Source organism: Fukomys damarensis, unplaced genomic scaffold (assembly GCF_012274545.1).
Source record: "Fukomys damarensis isolate Sample0158 unplaced genomic scaffold, DMR_v1.0_HiC HiC_scaffold_13, whole genome shotgun sequence".
NCBI lineage: Eukaryota > Metazoa > Chordata > Mammalia > Rodentia > Bathyergidae > Fukomys > Fukomys damarensis.
In genome coordinates, this window is record NW_022900925.1 from 35561154 (window position 1) to 35580863 (window position 19710).

At 58.2% G+C, this 19710-nt stretch overlaps 1 protein-coding gene across 1 annotated transcript; it reads right to left on the reverse strand.

Annotated features, from left to right (window-relative positions):
* Positions 1-1484: 1484 nt before the first annotated feature.
* Gpr179 (G protein-coupled receptor 179) lies at positions 1485-14152 on the reverse strand. Its single transcript, XM_033763118.1, is given in 14 exon segments — positions 1485-1744; positions 1972-2346; positions 2349-2399; positions 2508-5763; positions 6453-6599; positions 7017-7122; positions 8218-8376; positions 8378-8491; positions 8836-8945; positions 9241-9309; positions 9795-10030; positions 10418-10505; positions 12075-12183; positions 13374-14152. Coding segments are annotated over 14 exon segments (5859 nt in total).
* Between the last annotated feature and the right edge of the window lie 5558 nt (positions 14153-19710).

Here is a 19710-nt window from a genome sequence, read left to right on the forward strand (position 1 = left end):
GGGGGGTCTCAGGATAACCGTAAACAGCTGAGTGAGAGCCAGAGGATTAAGTGCATTTTTCATCTCGCCTTGGGGTCAAATCCAGCTGAGCAAATGGCCCCAGATGTGAAGAGCTGGCGGGGAGGCCAGCAGAGCCCATCTGTGCCGTCAGCTGCCGTCCTGGGCGCTGGCAGAGACAGCCAGCCCCAAAGTCCTGCTGGCCACAGCGTCCTTACCCTGTGTGTAAGAACAGAAACTGTTCAAAAGACCAGGCCTGGTGCTGCACGCCCATAATCCCAGCACTCGGGAGGCTGAGGCAAGAGAATTGTGGAGAGTTTGAGGCCAGTCTAGGCTGTATAAGAAGTTCAAGGTCAGCCTGGACTACATCCCACCTAAAAAAATCCAGAAGAAAAAATCACCACTATTGGGCCTGGGATTTACCTCAGTGGTTCTACAACCTGCCTTGCAAGTGCAAGGACCAGAGTTCAATCCCTGGTACCTCCCGCCCCCCAAAAAAAAGAAAATCTGCTGGGGATTTAGCTCAGTGGTTCTGGCACCTGCCTTGTAAGCGCAAGGACCTGAGTTCGATCCCTGGTACCAAAAAAAAAAAAAAAAAAAAATAAAAAAAAAAAAAAAAAAAAAAAAAAAAAAAAAAAAAAATCACCACTATGAATAAACCAGAGCCAACTGCCACAGTCCAGAAAAAGCATTCTTTATTCTGTCTCCCTATAGTTTATTTCACAAGAATAAATGTGGGGGCGACTTTGCTCTCCCTGGGTAGACCAGATTCAGTGGGATTGTTGGGGCTGCAGAGCCGGCCAGGCCCGCACTGGCTCAGCAGTGGTGGGGTCACGTGGACAGAGGGCTGAGACAACCTGCTCAAGCCCCTGCTGTGAAGCCGGTGGCAGGGCAGTTGTCCCTGAGGAGGAAGAGGCACTACCTCCTGCCTCTGGCCCTGTGGAAACGGAGACCTTGTCACCGGCAGAGGACTCACTTCTCAGGTGGACTCATGGGCTCCCCTGGATGTTTGGTCTCTGGACATCGCTCTCTGGCTGCTGCAGGTGGCCAGTGCCCGGCCATGTCTGCCACATTACCCGCCTCTTGTCCTCAACCCCGCCTCTCTGATGCTTTCCTCCTCCCTGCCTCTCTGGGTGTATCATCTAATCCGGTTGCCTAACTGTCCATGCTAAGAAAGAGTGCCCAGTGTCTATACCGCCCTGTCCCTGTCCAGCCTCTGCCCCGTGCCTCCTCACCTGCTGTTTGAGAGCAGAGGTGGTGGGCACGCTGGCTGGGAACGGCCGGCTTCCTCGGCTGACAGCACTGGAGGCCAGCAGGAAGTAAGGAGGTCACAGAAGTAGCCAGCTGGAGGCCGGTGGAGGGTGCCTGGAGGGGACCTGGCGAAGCTGCCCTGCTGTGTCCCCCATCGTCCCAGTGTTTGGAAGCCTGAGTTCCGAGAACCTGCCTGTTGGCTGCAGTCAAACGGCAGGCATGAGGGGCAACGAGCTTCAGAGCCAGGAGACAGTGTCCTCAGGCACTGACCCTGAGTCCTTCGTTTTCCTCAGTTTTTCTTTCCACTTGGAGTAGGTGGCTTCTTGCTGAGCTAGGGGTGGAGACTGAAGCCTGCTGTGGCCCACGGCCCCGGTGTGGTCCAGCTGCTTCTCCGCAGCACTGCTTTCGTAGACCTCAGAGAAGACTGGGGGCTCCTCGCACTCTGGAAGGGTGGGAGGCAGCGCCCTTGGAGGCAGAGGGTCCGGCCTGTGCTTTCCTGAGCAGCAAGAAAAGTTTAAGAATTCGTAAGGAGAAGGTAGAACTTCCCTGGGGGTTGAGCTGCGCCCTACTTATTAGTTCGTCTTTCAGTCGAGTTGACGCCTGGCTTCCTGGGGAGGAGAAGTGAACACCAGGGCTTGGGAGGGACCTCGCCCCTTCAGGCTGGCTCTGGCCTTGCCTGGCGGAGCCGTCACTCGAAGTCCCCAGGGTAAGCAGGTCAGGGGCCGAGATCTTCGTCCTGAGCTTCCAGAGTCACTTGTCCATGGTCCTCAGCAAAGGAGACAGACTTCGGAGCCTCTGCTTCCTGGACACTGAGCTCCGGGGCGACAGTGGTCCTTGGCCGGAGCCCCGAAGGTCCTCCCAATGCCTGATTCCTTCCCGGGCACCGGCAGGACCAACAGCCTTGCTCCTCTTGGTCCCCTCGGGGTGGGAGCTCTTGCCTTCTGGAGTGAAGCTGAGAGTCATAGTGACTTCTTGGGGCCTTGGGGACCTTCTCTGTCTGAACCACTATTAAAGCCTGGAGGCTGGGTTCCTGGGGTGGGGCTCCCGTGTCCGCCCAGGGACGGATGTCCACCACAGTGCCCCTCACTTTATTCCCTCCGGGTCTGTGACTTCCCACTGACAGAGCTCTGCTGCTCTGGTGCCCCCGCTGCCTGCTCCTCAGGGGCTGGCGTTGTGATCGGCGTCAGGAGCATCTCCCTGGGAGACCAGGCCCTCTGAGCCTGCGCCGTCCCTGAGGCCGTCCGCGTCCTGTTCTCCACCTTGTGTCACCGCTGCTGTTGCAAAGTCTCCTTCAGCCCCCGCAGATCCTGCCTTCAGGAGAAACTCCTCTCCATGCCCTTGGGACCCTCCCGCCACCCCTTGGGCTGGCGTCCCTTCCCCTGCTCCTCCCCCGGCTCCCAAGAACACCTCTGCCGCCCCCAGCCCCACCTGGCCTGCAGCCCCGGCTTTGCCTCTGCGTCCTTCAGAAGGACCGCCACCGTCTCCACTGTCCCCGGAACGCATGGCCTCCAGCTTCCTGCGGTCTGCCATCTCGGGTGTTTCCTGAACCCGCTGGGGCGCTGGTCTTCCCCGGGCTCTTCCTGTTCCATCTTGGGAGTCTCCCTTTCTGTCCTGACTCGATGCTCCTTTCTCAAGGACTTTCTCCATGGCCTCCCTGGGCCAGATCTCAGCCTCGGCACTGCTGGGAGCTTCACACACATCCGGGCCAACGCTGCCCCTGCCACTGCCCAGGGCCTGGGAGTTGGCTTCCAGTCGGTCGGGGCGCCGGCTGTCTGGGTGGAACAGAGAGCCCTGTGGCGCCACACTGGCCCCTGCACAGATAGACGGTCGTGCTTTGCTTGTCCTTGCCCCATCCTCAGTCACAGATTCTGCTTTTGAAGCCGGAGCTGTTCCCTGGCTCTCTTGTTTGGGCAGGAGCCTGCCTTTGGGTCTTGTTTGTTCCGCCTTCTCTGTCCCTTCCACCCTCACTTCCAAGTCTGAGGCCTTGGGGACTGGAGCAGACCATGCCCTCGAGTCCTGGTCACCTGGAGGACAAACAGCTTCCTGCTCTTGGTGGAGTTTGGCCTCCTGTTTTGCCACGCCACCTCCTGGCGAGTGAAAGCGCCCCTTTTCTGGAGTTTCCCGGCTCCCCGTCTCTTGCGTGAGCCCCTTCCCAGTAGCTCCTTCATTCTCCTCCCAGGGACAGATCTTGGCTTTGTCGCTGCCGGGTGCCTCCTGCACTTCCCAGGGACACACATCAGCTGGCCCGCAGCCTAGGAGGCCCTGGTCCTGGTGTCCCACGCTTGGCCCATCGGTGTCCTCACGCTGACGGGAGTCCCTCGGACCCGAGGTCTCCCGGGGACAGGCCGCCTCCCCCCACACAGGCGGCCTCCCTGGCGACTGTGTCTCTCCGGGCCCAGAACCTGCACAAGACCTCATGGCCTCAGCTCCCCGAGCCCTTTCCTGCCCTGCTCTGGCGCCCACCTCCCAGGGACAGATCCGTGCCTTCTCGTCTGTCAGGGCGTCCTCCACATCCCATGGACAGACCTTAGCAGCCCTGCTTCTTGCAGTGCCCAGCCTCTCTGGGTGTCTCGCTGGGTCTTGGGGACCTGGTGGTGGGGGTGAGCTGCCGGGGTCCACACTCTCCCAGGGACAGACCTCTGCTGCCTCCCACGGACACACCTCGGCAGTGCTGCTGCCCGAGGCCTGGAGGGGGGCCTCGGAGGGGCCCCGGAAGTCTGTGCTCTCCCAGGGACACAGAGACTCCAGGCCTCCGCCCCGCTCCTGTTCCCTCCAGGAGGCTGCTTTCTTGGGGGCCCTCCACCCTTCCCAGGGGAGTACCCTCTCTCCTGGGGCACTTGTCCCCTGGCGCCCTTTGCCCACCTCCCAGGGGCAGATTTCGGCCTTGTTGCTGTCCCGCCCACCCGTGTCTGACGCCACCCCATGGTCAGCACTGCCCAGCAGCAGGCCACTTTCGGGAGGTTCCTGCTGCCTTACTGGGGCTTCCTTGGCTTGCTCGGTGCTTCTGCCCCCAAGCCCTGTTTTCCCTGCCCTCTGCACTCTGCGCTCGCCTGGGCCCTGGGAGAGCCTCAGGCCTCTGGCCTCTTGCTCCCTTCCCTGCTCCTGGTGACAGCCCTGGAGCATCCTGCTAGTGTGAGTGTTCTGCTGGTTCTGCAGCGATTCCTCATCCTCGCAGAGCTCCAGGGCCACCTGCTTGACCACTGCCTTGGGCCGGCCCAGCCTGGGAGACCGGGGGCCCCCAGCCACAGCTGCTCCTGAAGCCCTGCCCTTCTCCGTCTCCCTGTATGTGCTGCGGGACCGCGTCAGCGCTTTGATGGCCAGGCCCAGGCTGCGCACGGAGCCCTGCTGCGCAGGTGTCTTGAGGCTGTGGGATTTTGAGAATGTCTCGGGCTGGTCCTCAGCCCCATCATCCGCTCCCCGCTCCGGCCGCCTGTCCTTGGTGTCCACCTCACTGTCCCCGGCCACCCTCTTCTCCACCGCCATGGAGAGGGCCCTCCAGAGCTTGGCTCGAGCCGGGGAAGGTGAGTGTCTGCTCAGGATGCCTTCCTGGGCCACAGTTTCTTTCTTGACTGGCAGCTCTGCATTCTCCCAGGGGCAAATGTAGGTGAGTAAGCTGGGGCTTTGGGAGGGTGCTGGGACCGGTGCCGGGGCATAGGTGGGCGTTGGGGCCAAGGTAGAGCTGGGAGACAGCCTGTGTGGCTCTGCCAGGCAGGCCCCAGACAGGGCCAGGATGGGTGAGGACACCTGGTGACGGACTGGTGGGTGGGGCAGCCTCCTGCCACCGTCCTGGAGCCTCCCAGAGGCCGGAGAGATGTCCACACTGCTGCCCTTGGCAGGGGACGGTGGAGCGGACAGGGGGGCACCCCAGGCCCGCCCCAGCCTCCTGGCCGATGGCCTGTGCAGCGGGCTGGCTGTGGCCACCTCCGCCCTCTGTCGCTCCTGTCTCTCCTTCACCTGCCAGTAAGTCTCCTCCAGGTAGGCCTGGCTGGCCACCAGAAGGGCCTTCTCCCTGCTGCTCGCCATGACACTCAGTGACTTGTGCAGGAAGCCGGGCCAGGCCTGGGGCAGCCGCTCGCCCACCGTCAGGTTGTGGGCGCTGGCAGAGCGGAAACCCAGGGTGGGCAGCCCTGGGGTGGGCTCCCAGCCCTCCGGCCTCGAGGCTTTCCTGGACAGGGTCCTTCGCAGCATGGAGCCCAGGAGGGGCAGCTCCTGCTCCCTGTGGTGCTGGTCGTAGGCACGGCGGGACTGGTGCAGGGCTCCGTCGGGGGCGTCCTGGTGGCTGGAGCTGAGCAGCCTATGGCAGGAGGAGCCAGGCAAGTTGCTGTGGCCTGGGCAGCCGGGGTCCCGGGAGTGCTGCCTGGCCAGGGCCTCGGGGAACTCCACCAGGTACCTCATGAAGGAGCGGCCCAGCCTCTGGCGGGAGCTGCCCCGCTTCCTGGGTAGGTGCGGGTTGTTCGCAGCCATCTCCTTGGTCTTGCGGACCTCTAGCTGGGCATACAGCTTCTTCAGCTCGTCCTGGATGTGGGGATGGGAGGAGAGCAGAGCTGCATGTAAGGCGGGCAGGATGGGCTCTCACACTTGTTTCTCCTGGGGACCTTTCCCATCAAGCCGTGTCCCTTCTCTGCTCTGAAAAATCAGAATCCAAGCCGGGTGTGGTGGTGCACGCCTGTAATCCCAGCACTCGGGAAGCTGAGGCAGGAGGATCGCTGTGAATTTGAGACCAGCCTGGACAACACAGTGAGTTCCAGGTCAGTCTCAACTACATAGTGAGACCTTGTCTCAAAAAACCAAAAAAAAAAAAAAAAAAAAAAAAAAAGAAAAGACTAAAACAAACCCAGGCCTGAACTGTCCGACCCACAGCTGCCTGAGGTCACCAGCCGCTCTGCCCTGCTGGGGACTGAGGGGTTTCTTAGTCTGCCCCCCACAGTGATGAAGACACAGGGACTGGACTTGCTCCCAGCTGAGCCTCTAACCTGCCTCTGGGGTCTGGGGTCTGGGGCTTGGGGCCCTTCCTCTTGGGTGGGGTGTAACTTTGTTCAGATCAGATGGGGTCACTGGAGGGTGGTGATGGGAGGGGAGGGGACCTCAGAGCCAGGGAGGACTGGGAGCTTGGGACCTACGGTGGCACTCAGCCTCGTGGCAGGGCAAAGGTGCTCCTCTGCCCAGGGTGTAAGCTGGCAACAGAGGCGGAGGGCGGCCCCTACCCGAATGTCGCCAGGGTCCAGGCTGCGCCCGCTCCAGGCCGAGGCGATGCTGCTGTCCAGGTAGGAGCCCGAGCGCTGCAGGTCCAGCTCATCCTCGTCCACCTCCTCCAAGATCTCCTCGTGGGGCGGCAACCCCGGCTTCTGGAGCTTCCCAGGGTGGTGTAGGGGACAGAGTTGACCACGGCTCCCTGTCCACGCCTACCGTCCCTTTCCCTGTGCGCCCCACCTTCACTGTGCCAAGCTTCTCCCCTTCTCTGGTTTGGAAAGCTGGGGCCTGTAGGGTTTTACTCACCTCCTTCCTCCCCGCCCTCCTGCCCCCCGGTCCTCAGCTGTGTCCTTCGGCACCATCCCCGCTTCCAAGCACATCTGCACAATGCTCCAGCCTTACAGTGGTACTGAAAGGACCCCGTGCAGCCCTAGCACCTGTGTCCCTGGCCCCAGGCCTAGATGGATGCCAGCTAGCTCCCCAGGTCCTTAACCCGGGCTGCCTCACCCCAACTCCTTCTGTCTTCCTTGTCCTGACCCGCAGGGGGCGCTGTTACCAAGGGCCCGGGAAGACCTCACCTTAGGGACAAAGATCAGAGCTAGCGTCGTGGTGACTGTGCTGTGGGTGTGGAAGAAGAAGAGGAGGAGGGTCCAGTCCGGGTGCAGGGAGGGGACCAGCATGAACCTGGGACGGGTGGGAGGGGTGATCGCTGGCTCAGAAGGGGTGCCCTCCCCAGCACCAGGCCCCTGCCGAGGAAGGTGCTCTTTCTCCTGCCCTCCTGGGAATGGAGGTGCTACCCCAAGGTTCACATTAATCCCCGCCTCCAGGAAGCCTTGCCATCCTCACCACAGATCTGTGCTTTACGACTCTGGGAGGCCCTCCCTGTGGGCCTGTCTGTCTACACCACAGGACCAGGTCCCCACAGGCACACAGCAGGCCTGGTGCTCAAATAGCTAAGGGGTGAGGAAGAAGGCAGCAAGAAGAGAGGGTGTGGGAAGGCTTACGTTGGGGGTCCTGGCTTAGGAACAGGAGGGGACAGCACAATTCGTAATAGCTAAATCTTGGAAGCAGCCTGTATGCCCATCCACAGGTGAATGGATAAAGAAAACATGTTTACAACACAGTGGAGTACTACTGTGCCGTGAAGAAGGGTAAATTGAGGCATCTGTAGGAAAATGGATGCAGATGTACAAGCTTCAGTATCACATGGTTTCTATTATACAAGTAACTCAAAAAGTAAATGAAGAGCAAAGTAAAAGATGGATAATAAAAAATAGAGAGCTAAAGCTGGGGATTAGCTCAGTGGACCACACCTGCCTCGCAAACACAAGGTCCTGAGTTTGATCCTCAGTACCAGGAAAAAAGAAAAGAAATAGGGAGCTAGAGGGACCAAGAGTTGGAAGGAGGGGGAGGAGGAGGGAGAGTAAAAAGAATTAAAGTGTGGTATTTATATGTCCCACTCCCTACAAGGAATGTAAATATATGTACTGCAGACATGTATTAATAAAAATGTTTTTCAAAAAAAGTTTTTCGAGACAGGGTCTTGCTATGTAGCCCAAGCTGGCCTTGACCCTCCTGCCTCAGCCTCCCAAGTGCTGGAATTACAGGTGTGCACCTCCACACTCAGCTAAAGATAAAACAGTTAAAAGGAACAGGAGGGGAGTCAGGAGTGGGGCTTGCCTCCTGGCCCTGTCACCTGTTGGGGACCTGGGGTGTACAGGGGAAAGGAGGTGAGAAGGTGCCGGGCTGGGAGGAGCCTGGGGAGGCGGCTTAGCTCACCTGGCCAAATGGAAGGCGGTGGACAGCAGCAGCTCGTTGCGCAGGGCGAGGCCCAAGTAGCGTGGCTCGTGGAAGGCGGAGGGCACCACGCGGGTGGTGGAGCTCAGGAAGTTGCCCCAGCACAGCAGCAGCACCTCCACTGGGGGACGGGGCACCTCAGCGTCCTGCTGCCCTGTGCCCCGCAAGGGCTCTGGGTGCAGGGCAGGGCAACCCGCCCAAGGGGACCCCAGAGGTCACGCGCTGGGCCGCGCGGGACAGGAACAGCCCGAGCACTCTGCGGTGGCCGGGAGCACCGGGAGGGGTCAGAGCCGCGCCTTCACCGTCCTAGCCCTGCCAGCTCCCCGCGCCCAGAGAGTGAGGGCCAGGGATTCCGTCTCCCGGAGGGGCTTGGTGTGAGAGCAAGGTGTGACCGACCTACCTGTAAAGCTTGAGGATTATGGCTGGGCCGCGCGGGACAGGAACAGCCCGAGCACTCTGCGGTGGCCGGGAGCACCGGGAGGGGTCAGAGCCGCGCCTTCACCGTCCTAGCCCTGCCAGCTCCCCGCGCCCAGAGAGTGAGGGCCAGGGATTCCGTCTCCCGGAGGGGCTTGGTGTGAGAGCAAGGTGTGACCGACCTACCTGTAAAGCTTGAGGATTATGGTGCCGTAGACCATGGCAAAACCCAGCAGCCGGACCCAGCGGAGAGCGATGCAGCGGAAGACGCTGGGCTTGAAGCACAGGATGAAGACCTGGGAGGGACAGAAAGAGCTGCTCTGCCGGACGCCCCAGGCCCTGCGCGGGTGGTGAGACCCCCAGCAGCCCCCAACTGCAGAGGAGCGGGCTCGGGGCCGGGGACGCCCTGGACCCACGTCACAGGGCAGGTCCAGCTCTCCCGAGCGTGCTGCAGTGTGCACCAAGCTGCCGTTGCTGGGTGTGAGGGGCTGCGCTCAGGGCAGGGAGGAGGAAGGCTCAGCTCCTCAGGGTGCCAGGGTGCGGCTCTGGGGGGCTCTGGGAGGTGGGCCCAGCCGCTGGCCGCAGACTCACAGAGAAGTAGAGAAGCAGGGACCCGAAGAGGATGGCTTCCAGCAGGACCACTCCAGACACCCGGATCCTCTGTGGTGCAGGGAGGAGGGTAGAGGTCGGGACAGCACCAGGCCAGGGTACTGGGGGGGCTCGGGCCACTGGAGCATCGCTCTGGCCCTGCGCTGGGCTGGGACACCAGCTCCCCTCTTCTGCCTACCCCGGCTGCTAGCTGCGCTGGCACTAAACCTGCCCAAGGCCAAGTTTTCCCACAGCACCACACCACCCTATGCCCTCCCAGTCCTGCCTTGGGCTGCAAGCAGAGGCTGCCAGCATCTGCTGCATTCACCTGAGCTCTGAGTCCAACTTCCCTGTTCAGAATAGGACGCCCTGACCTCGCCCAGTAAACGTCCAGTTAGCCAGGCTTGGTGGTACGTTCTGTAATCCCAGTACCCTGGGAGGCTGAAGCAGGAGGACTACACGTCTGAGGTCCGCGTGCACCAAGGGTGGCTAAATGGACGTTTTTGGATGCAGACACCTGCCTGATGCCATTTAAGGAGTGAGGGGGCCGGGCTTGCCTTGTTCCGGCGGCAGCGGTGGGAGACCAGCATGCTCAGGAAGACGGCCAACATGCAGCAGGCCTGGCAGGCCAGCACCACGGCCCGCAGCACCAGGGCCTCCTGCACCAGGCACGGCGTAGCATCCCTGCAGCTGGTGCAGCCCTCGGGACACGGCTGACACTGCAGCAGCCGCCCTGCATTGCCCTGCGGGGACCTGAATTGCCCGGGGGTCTGCCAGGCAACCTGCTCTGGTCCTGTAAAGAACAAGGTGGAGGAGCGGGGATGTAGCTCAGTGGTGCCGCCACCTGCTTCGCAAGCACAAGGTCCCAAGTTTGATCCCCAGTACCACACACACACACACACACACACACACACACACACACACTCACACACACACACACACACACACACACACACACACACACACACACAAAATAGAACCGAGATCCCAGCCTTCTGCCCAGAGGGCTACCCGGGCCCGGGGGTGTGAAGGAGTGGGAATCCCAGGGAGGGACCCCCAGGCAGCCCTACCATGTCTGCTGCTTCTCTTGACCTTCCTGGGGGAGTTTCCACCCAGATCGCCCCTACACCACCTTCTTCCCTCTCCCCAAGCCCGCACGGCCCAAGCCACACTTACGTACCCCCAGAGCCACTGGCCCCGAAGAATCCAGGTCGGCAGCGACAGAGGTAGTGGCCGAGGACAAAACCCCGACCCTCCAGGGGAACACACTGTGGAGGTGACGATGATGTGCATTTATGTGGCACCTTTTCGGGGGAAGAGTTGGGGGTCCATCTGCTCCCTACCCATGGCTTCTGGACTAAGCCAGGAGCCCCCCCAGAAGCCCTCCCTAGTCTTTGGGGAGTCCTCTCTCTCGGGACCGACCCCCCTGCTTTCCCTTCCCAAGGAGACTCCACTCAAACGTCTGGGACAGACCAGGCTCTTGCTCAGACAGCAGTGACAGCACAAGTCTCATCTCCCAGCACCCAGCTCTCGCCAGGCCCGGGTCCAGGGCAGACAGAAGCAGGGATATCTGAGCCTGGCGTACATCCTGTGCTGACCGGCATCCTGCGTCAGAGGCTGCCCACCAGCCTCCCTCTGGTCACAGGTGTGTTGAAGAGGCCCCCGTGGGGGAGCGGCTTCCTCCATCAGGAGCCATCTGGCTTTGGCGCGGCTCTGCTTCCTCCAGCCCTCATGCCAGGCTGATGCCAGGCTGGTGGAATGTCAAGTGGACGCTTTATCCCATTTTCACCCAGCCCCCAAGTCAGGCAAGGAGGGTGAGCACACAGCGTGGGGAGTGGCAGGGACCCCAGTGGCCAACGGAAGGCCTTAGCAGTGGCCCATTCTCTATGCAGTCCCTGACTTGCTTCTGCCAGAGGGCTTAGTGTGGTGCTTCTGAAATTGGGGCCCAGCTTCCTATACCCCGGGCCACCGCAAAGTGCCCCGATCTAATTGTCCGCACAATCAAAAGTGTACCCAAGGATGACAAGTGTATGGCTGGGTTAAAAAATGAACCCGGGGAGCTAGGGATTTAGCTCAGTGGTACTGCACCTGCCTCGCAAGCTGAAGGTCCTGAGTTTGATCCCTGGCACCAAATAAGGGGGGGGGGTAGGGATTCAGCTCAGTGGTTCCACCGCCTGCCTCAAAAGTGCAATGACCTGAGTTTGATCCCCGGTACCACACACACACACACACACACACACACACACACACACACACCCACCAACAAACTACAGGAAGCTTTTGTCTTTATTTCCAGTAAACACACTCCTTTATTGTCTTACCACACACACACACACACACACACACACACACACACACAAACTACTGGGGGGGCTGGGGATTTAGCTCAGCAGTTCGGTGGCCTGCCTTGCAAGTGCAAGTAGCTGAGTTCAATCCTCGGTACCAAAAAAACAAAAACAAAAACAAAAAAACTACTGGGCATGGTGGTGCATGCCTGTACTTCCAACCCCTGGGAGGCTGAGGCAGGAGGATCTCTTTGATTTAGAGAGCAGCCTAATGAACACAGTAAGTTCAAGGCACAGTAAGACTCTGTCTCCAAAAAAAAAATAAAGTGGCCCTGGGAAGGGACTCTGAGGCCCTGAGAACTGGCAGGTACAGTGTAGGCTGTGAGTGGCTGCACTTTTAAAAAGCCTGGCACCTCACCTCTGCTGGACTCCAGAGATTCCCCTGAAGCCCTGAGATGCCGGTTGGCTTTGTCAGCTGCTCCTGGGGCCAGGTAGTGGCAGTGACAAGGAAAGGGGAGGCAGGACCTCTGGCCCCACCCACCTCATCCTCACCTGGGTGCTGTTGAGGTCACACAGGTGTGTGTCAGAAAACCAGCCTGGGCCGTTGGCACACTGATTGATATCCACACTCTGGAGGTCCACGTCCATCTGCACCTGGCCCCTAGGGCAGGGAAGTGGCAGCTGGGGCCACAGCAAGGGCTGCGGAAGTGCCCTTGGGTGCCAGACTCTACCAGGGCTAGTAGCCTCATCACCATGGCAACCCCCCCACTAAGTCCTCCCACACCCCTTGCTTTTCAGCATCGTATCATTTTTCTGATTTCTGAGGAGACGTGGCAAGACCTGATGATCTGTCTGGGGGATTTTCACACTTCCCATTATACATGTACACACACACATAGCTCATACCACCCAGGAGGGAAGGAACAGAGACCCCAGAACTGGAGCCTCCGGCCCCACAGTTCCCCAGGCAGAGTAGGGAGAGAGCTGGCAAGGAGCCAGCTGCCTGGCTGTGCAAGGAAACCCATCTGGGAACAACTCTTAGAGCCCAGAGCCAGGGACGCAACTCTGGTTGTTGAACACCTTGTCTGACTGTACCTGTGCTTGCCCTGACCCACGGGCTCCCAGCCTCGGGTCAGGACAGGCAGCACAGTAGGGCCCCCTGAGGTAGGACTATGGGCTTTAGGAATGGTCCTAGGAAGCAGGATATGGTGGTGCACACCTGTAATCCAACACTCAGGAGGCTGAGGCAGGAGGATCGCTGTGAGCTCAAGGCCAACCTGGGCTACATAGTGTGTGTCTCAAAAAACAATACCGAAAGGAGTGATGCTAGGACTGACCCAGCCTACTCCTGGACAGAAAGGGCATTCATTCCAAGCCCCCAGCAGCAGGTTTACCTCGGGGAGTCCCCCCCACAGGCTCCCCAAAGAACCCTGGCGAACAGATTGGCCCCCTGGCCCCAGCCAAACTGTCTCCTTACCCTCACTAACACCTTAGGCCTGAGGGCCAGGACCTGTGCCCGTCTGTGCCCTCACCTCTGCGCACATCTGCGCACGTGCCTGTGTGGAGATGCCAACACGTGCTCCTCCCTGTGTACACACACGCTCAGGACACGTGCCCGTGAGCTCAAGCACTCAGGGCAGACCCCACGGCCGTGCGTGGCAGTGGGTGAACTCACGCACACCTGTGTGCGTTCGCGGAGAGATTCCCAGAGCCCAGCTGCAGACAAAGCTGTGTACAAACACCCACAAGTGTCCCCAGACGGGAACCCACTCTGCCAAACGGCACAGGGGCATCAGGCCCCTTGGGTCTGCCGGCCCCGAGCCCCCGCCAGTCTGAGAGGCCCAGACTCACCTGACCTCCGGGCTGAGGTCTGGTGTGAGTCCGTAGAAGGTGGCAGAGAGTGTGACCAGCCAGCCAGGACGGAGCTGCCCCTCCTGGCAATCCAGGAAGGGAGGGGACAGCCTCACCTGCTGCATGTCTCCCATGTACGCGTCTCCCCGGGGCCACTTGGGGCTGCCGAGGCTCCGCAGGTCGTTGGTCAGCACCCGCCTGTGCAGGGCAGCAGCGTCAGGGCCCTCGGCTGCGCTGGCCTCCCCCACCCTGCTCCCGGCCAGCTGCTGCAGGAGCGTCTCTGCCCCCATGCGGGTGGCCTGCAGGGCCAGCGGGGGGCTGCTGGCTCCTGGTGGAGAGTTAAAGGTCAGCCGAACCCGGCGGGCCCTGGGGTCTCCCTCAGCCACACTGCGGACCAGGGCCTGGTACCACTCCGCGTCCTCCTCCACGCTGGCCTCTCGGATGTCGTTGGCCTGCAGCAGCACGTTGAGAAGATTGGCTGCCTGGGCCAGGGCCCCTGCTGCCCTCTGTAGGACTGGGGGGCGTCCCGGCCTGGCTTCTACGCCAGGAACCTCATAGCGCTGACTGCAGTTAGCCCTCAGCAGCTGCTGGGCATCTCCGGAGTAGAGAAAAGCCAGGGCTGCCCTGATCCCCTGCGGGGGCATCCACGTGGACACCGGTCCAGGGAGCAGGGGCAGAGAGTGGAGAGGCCTCGGGCCCCCCAGAGCCCAGCCACAGAGGAGCCAGCAGCCCAGTAGCACCCACACGCCAGAGGGCCGGATCATGGCCCTGGTGCGCATCCCAGCGCAGCTCTAGGACCCTGGGTCCGGGCTGCCCAGGGGATCTGGTCACGCAGGGGAGCCCAGGCTAAGGCTGCGGTCTGGGGCCGGCTGCTCGACCCTCTCCTCTCAACCTCTCGCTGTCTCTATGTCATCAGCGGCTTATGGACAAAGGTACAGGGGCCCTGCCTCCTCTCCTCAGGGCCCCCTTAATCCCAGCACAGCACCCTCCCCACCCCAGTCCACATCTGTCAGGAGAGGAGGCAGCAGGGGAGGGGAGGGAGATGGGCAGATCCAGGGTGGGGTGCCATAGCAACGCCCTCTCTCCACCCCTCTGCTCCACTCACCTCCTGGCAGCTACTCACGAGGGGTGTGATCAGGGTGGGGCTGTGCCCTGGCACCAAGCTGCTCATCTGGGCTTCGAGGTCGGATGGTGAGGGTGGGAAGGGGAGCCTAATGTCACCAGGCTCAGGCTGGCGGCAGTTTATAGAGTGTTCTTCCTGCCCAATGTCTCAAATAATCCTGCCCAGAACCATGGATGATGCGTGTTATTATTCCCATTTCACAGGTGCAGATTCTGAGGCTCAGAGACCCCAACACCCTGATATTATGCAGCGACTCACTTTGAGACTCAAACTGAGAGCTCTGACTCCCCTACTGTGCCCAATTAAACCACCCTCCTCCTCAGGAAATATAATGATATCCTCTTGCCCTGCTGGGCATAGTACCACAGGCCTGTAAACCTAGCACTGGGGAGGCTGAGGCAGGAGGATTGCCGAACGTTCAAGACCAGACAGGATTACCTAGCAAGACCTTGTCTCAAGATTGTGATGATGCTGCCAATGATTAATAATAATAATAATAATGCCCCTCTACAGAGGAGTAAACCAGGACCCAGAACGATGAAGGGACTTCCCTCCATCCATCCACCCTGTTTCTCAGCTTCATCCAGGTCACCCCTGGGAACCCAGGTTCTCCTCCTCCTACCCACATTTAACAGGTACCACAGTCACGGGGAAGGGGGTGAGTGAAAGTTTCCCTCTGCTCCCCACCTGCTTGTTATCCCCGTAAACCCCAGCTTCTCCATCCTTCCTTCGTGAGAACGGTCCAGCCTCTTGTTCTTCCCCGCTCACCTCCGCCTTGAATGGGTCCCTCTGTTGGAAACACAGCATCCGGGCCAAGGCAGCCTCATTGGACCTGGAAGGGTGTGGGTTCTTGGGAGCCTCCTGCCTTGCCTGGTGAAGCTTCCTCTTCCTTCACACCCTGAGGTGATGTACCCACGAGCTACACCCCCAGCCCTTTTTTGGTTTGTTTGCTTTTTGAGACACTATGTAGCCTAGGCTGGCCTAAGACTCTCAGTGATCGTCCTGCCTCAGCCTCCCCGTTGCTGGGATTACAGGGGTGTGACAAAAATGACTGGCTTCCGGACCTTTTTATGTTTTATTTTACATTTTGATACAGAGATACATTAAGCTGCCCAGGCTGGCTCAAACTTGTGATCTTCCTGCCTCAGCCTCCCCAGGAGCTGGGATTACTGGTGTGGGCCACCACATCTAGCTGCACAAGCTTCTTTTAAGCCCCCACCCCATCCTGATGTCCCAGGTCACTGCATGGATGCAGAAAATGGAGCCAGAGCTAAACTCTTCCCTGGATTTACAGGTAACTCCAAGCGATTCTGCCCTGGAACTTGAGTAAGGAGCGTGGGAGAGAGGGGAGGAGAGGACCAATCCCCTGCAGAATCTCCCGAATGTCGGGATTGTGCCTTCTGGCCATACCTTGGATTTGTCTTTTACAGATAAGGAAACTAAAACCCTGAAAGCAAAGCAGCATTCCCAAGGCCACCAAGCCAGTCAGTGGCACAGCTGGGAACAACCTGTGCAGCACAGCCCCGATTCTTTGCGGGGGAAGGGGGAGAGAGTTCTGCCTCACAAAGGTCACTCCAATCTCCCCTGTACCTGAGGCGGAACTTGCTACCTCGTGGCTGACACAGGCAGCCCTTGTGGGGCCAAGACAGCGACTGGACAGCAGGGGGCGCTACAGAGCGGCGGGCCTCTCCTTCCCTGAGGAATTCCCGGGGCCACAGCTTCCCAGACAGCCTCGCGTCGGTCTTCTGAGGCCTCAGGTGCTCTGTGATCCTACAGCAGTTTCTACTGTATTTTTTTTTTCTAGAAACCCGAGGGACATCCGAGAAGGCCCTGAGGGGAGGGAGGGAAGGGACCAAGAGGCTGGAAGTCAGACACAGTCGGCTTTGTCTGTAGGGCACCCTTTTGAGCCCAGGGCCCGCAGCTCCAGGACCCATCAGCTTACATCGCTCTTCCTAGCAAGTCTGTTGTGCCGAGTTAGAGAGATCTGTGTCAGGGGACTCTGCACCACCGTTCCACGTGGATGTGTCGGGGCCCACTGTGCCACACGAGTTCTTGGCGCTGCAGAGTCCCCAGGGCAGAAAACAAACCCAGCTCTGCCCTCCTAGAGCCTACTGTTGAGGAGGGAAGAGAGATTTGACTCAAATCACCTGGGAGAAGGAAAGGCCCAAGCAGGCAGCTCTCCCTGGTGGGGGAGGAGCTCAACTGGAACGGTGGGTAGGGGTTGAATAAGCGCTGGGAGGAGGAGACGGAATCGCCTATGTGGTGCCTTCCATGGGGAAAACGGCCACGGCCACGGTGCTCTTGGGATGCGGGGACAGATGAGGCGCAGCCAGAGGGAGGGAGTAGTGCAGTCACACAGCCCTGCAGGCTCCTTAAGGACTTTCGTCTTCAGCCTAAGAGCAGCGAGAAGGCCAAACAACTACAAGTGCAAGCTCTGCTCAAGTCTGCATTTGGCAAAGGCCCCTCTGGCTGCTGGAGCTGGCAGCCCCCGGACTTTCTTTCCTCTCCGGTACCTTTGGGCACAGAAGCTGCTGACTGCTGCTGGCCAATCCTTCCTCCTCAGCGCTGAGAATTTCATCATCCCATTCCAGGAAGATGGCAATGGCTTCCTACTGGGCTGGTCTCCCTGCCTCCTGCCTCTCCTTTTCAACAGCAAACAAGCATCACCTTATTCGATCCTCACAACGCCCTGTCATAAAAGCAAAGCTGGACCCTTACTGAGCTCTAGTGTTTCTACGGCGTGAGCTCATCCCAGCTTGTGAAAATCAATTGTTAAGATTGCCCCAATTTTATAAGCCAGTTTTAAAACATACCACTATCAAAAATCAAATTATGTAAACTTATAGGGCTGGAGATGTATCTCAGTGAGAGAAACTTACCTAGCATATGCAAGGCCCAGGTTTGATGTCCAGGGTTCTAAAAACTAAATGACTGGTGTGGTGGTGCACACCTGTAATCCTACACTTGGGAGGCTGAGGCAGGTGGATTACTGCGAGTTCAAAGGCAGCCTGAACTACACAGTGAGACCCTGTCGCAAAAATTATATTAAAAATCAAGGTAATAAGTTCTCAAAGCTCATTATTTCCTAATAATTTTCCCTTATGCTGTTAGGATTATGTCCATTTTATCTATTCGCATGGTTATCATTCTATGCATGTGCGTGTGTGTGTGCATCCATGCGAGTGTGTGCAGGTGTGTGTGTGTGTGTGCGTGCGTGTGTTCTAACAGGGTCTTGCTACTTAGCCCAGGCTGACCTCCAACTCGGGCTTATTCTCTTGTCTCAGCCTCCTAAGTGCTGGGGTTACAGGCATGTGCCACCACACCTGAAAAATCTGTATGCTTAAATTCCCACCTCATGGATGGTTTTCAGCTTATCCTTTTCTAACTCCGTGTCTAGTAAGATCAGGCTCGCAGATTGAAATCAGCTGCTAGGCAATTGCTACCAATCCAGGCTTGATTTATTGTTTTGTGGATTACGTAGACTTAAGAAAGTGATGAATATGCTAGTTCAGATTTAAACTTCATGTGTTTTATCTGTAGCTGTGTGAATAGCAGAAAAATAAGGATATATTCTTCCAGTATTTTAAAACTTCCATTCAGAGGAGAGGTTGCTCCCATCTTGATTTGTCTTTGCCTTTTCACTGTCCTCTTGTGTTAAGAGAAGAAAATATTATTGAGGATTCTAGCCCCGTGGTCACTGTGACAAATAAGCAGTTGACAAGGGTTGGGGATGCAGCTCAGCAGGTGAGCTCAAGCCTAGCAGGTTGGAGGTCCTGGGTTCCATTCCTAGCAACACATACACACACAGAATTTAGCAAACATCAGTGAAACATTCTTTGAGAGTCAGTTATATGGAATTTGCCATTTTGTTTTCATTATTATTTGTAAACTGCGCCAGGCATCCTTTGAATCAGCAAAATTCAGGAAACTAATGTACAAACACGCATGCATTGTCCTTCCGTGTCCAGAGAGTCGGGTGTTACACACTTATCCGCACACCATAAGATCTAAAACACTGTTCATGAGCTGGGCATGGTGGCACATCCCCGTAATCCCAGCACTTGGGAGGCCGAGGCAGGAGGATCGCTGTGAGTTCGAGAACAGCCTGGGCTACATAGTGAGTTCCAGGTCATTCTCAACTACATAGTGAGACCCTGTCTCAAAACAACAACAACAACAACAACAACAACACTGTTCATGCAGTCATTCCACAGCTCAGTGGACAGGAGAGGTTGCAGATTCTTGAAATGACTCCGCGCTAAGGTCACTCATCGCAAGGAGCATAGGTGGGACAAGAACTACAGATATTCCCAAGGCCAGCGGCCGTCTGTCAGGACCAGCTTGGGTTCCCGGGACCCGCCCCACTCCACCTCGGGGACAGCCCGGGGACTCCAGCCCAGGAAGTAAAAAGTACGGGTCGCAAGGGCAGGCGACCGACACCCCGGGTCCCGGCCAATAGCGGCCCCGGGCGCGAGCTACGTCACGCGCAGTGGAGGCCGGCGCGAGCACGCCCCGGGAAGGGGGCGTGGCCGGCCCTCCCGGAAGTGGCTGGCTCCATCTGTGACTCTGAACCGTGGGTAAAGGGCTTAAATGAACTTCTGGTGGGTGGGTAACTAGCAGCTATTCTTTCATAGGACCCAAAAGAATGTGGTGCTGATGGTATTAACTGGGAGAAGGAAGACTGGGGCACAAGTGTCAGCCTAACCACTTGCATAGGGTGCAACCTCAGGCAAGTTGGTTCATTTTCCCTCTTCTCTTTCCCTTCAGAAGGGAACTGGACTAAAAATCTCTAACCTCCTTCTCACATGAAAAAGTGGTTCCAGATGGGCATGGTGGCACATACCTGTAATCCTAGCACTCTGGAGGCTGAGGCAGGAGAATGCCATGCATGACTCCAAGGCCAGTCTGGGCCACATAGCCAGACCCTGTCTCAAAGAACCAAAACCAAAACAAAACAAATTCCAGCAGGCTACTGGAGAATAATCTCCAAAATGCTAGCTCTTCTCATAAAAGAAAACTTAGTTCCCCTTTCAAGCAAAAAGTAATTTCTTGCTTTTACTGTGTCTGGAATCCTATCTTATTTAAAATGTAATGGCATCAAACTGATGAACAGATAAGCAGACACATGGTACATACAAACGAGGGAATGTTATTCTGCCACAAAAAGGAATGAAGTATTGATATAAGCTACATCGTGGATATAACTTGAAAATA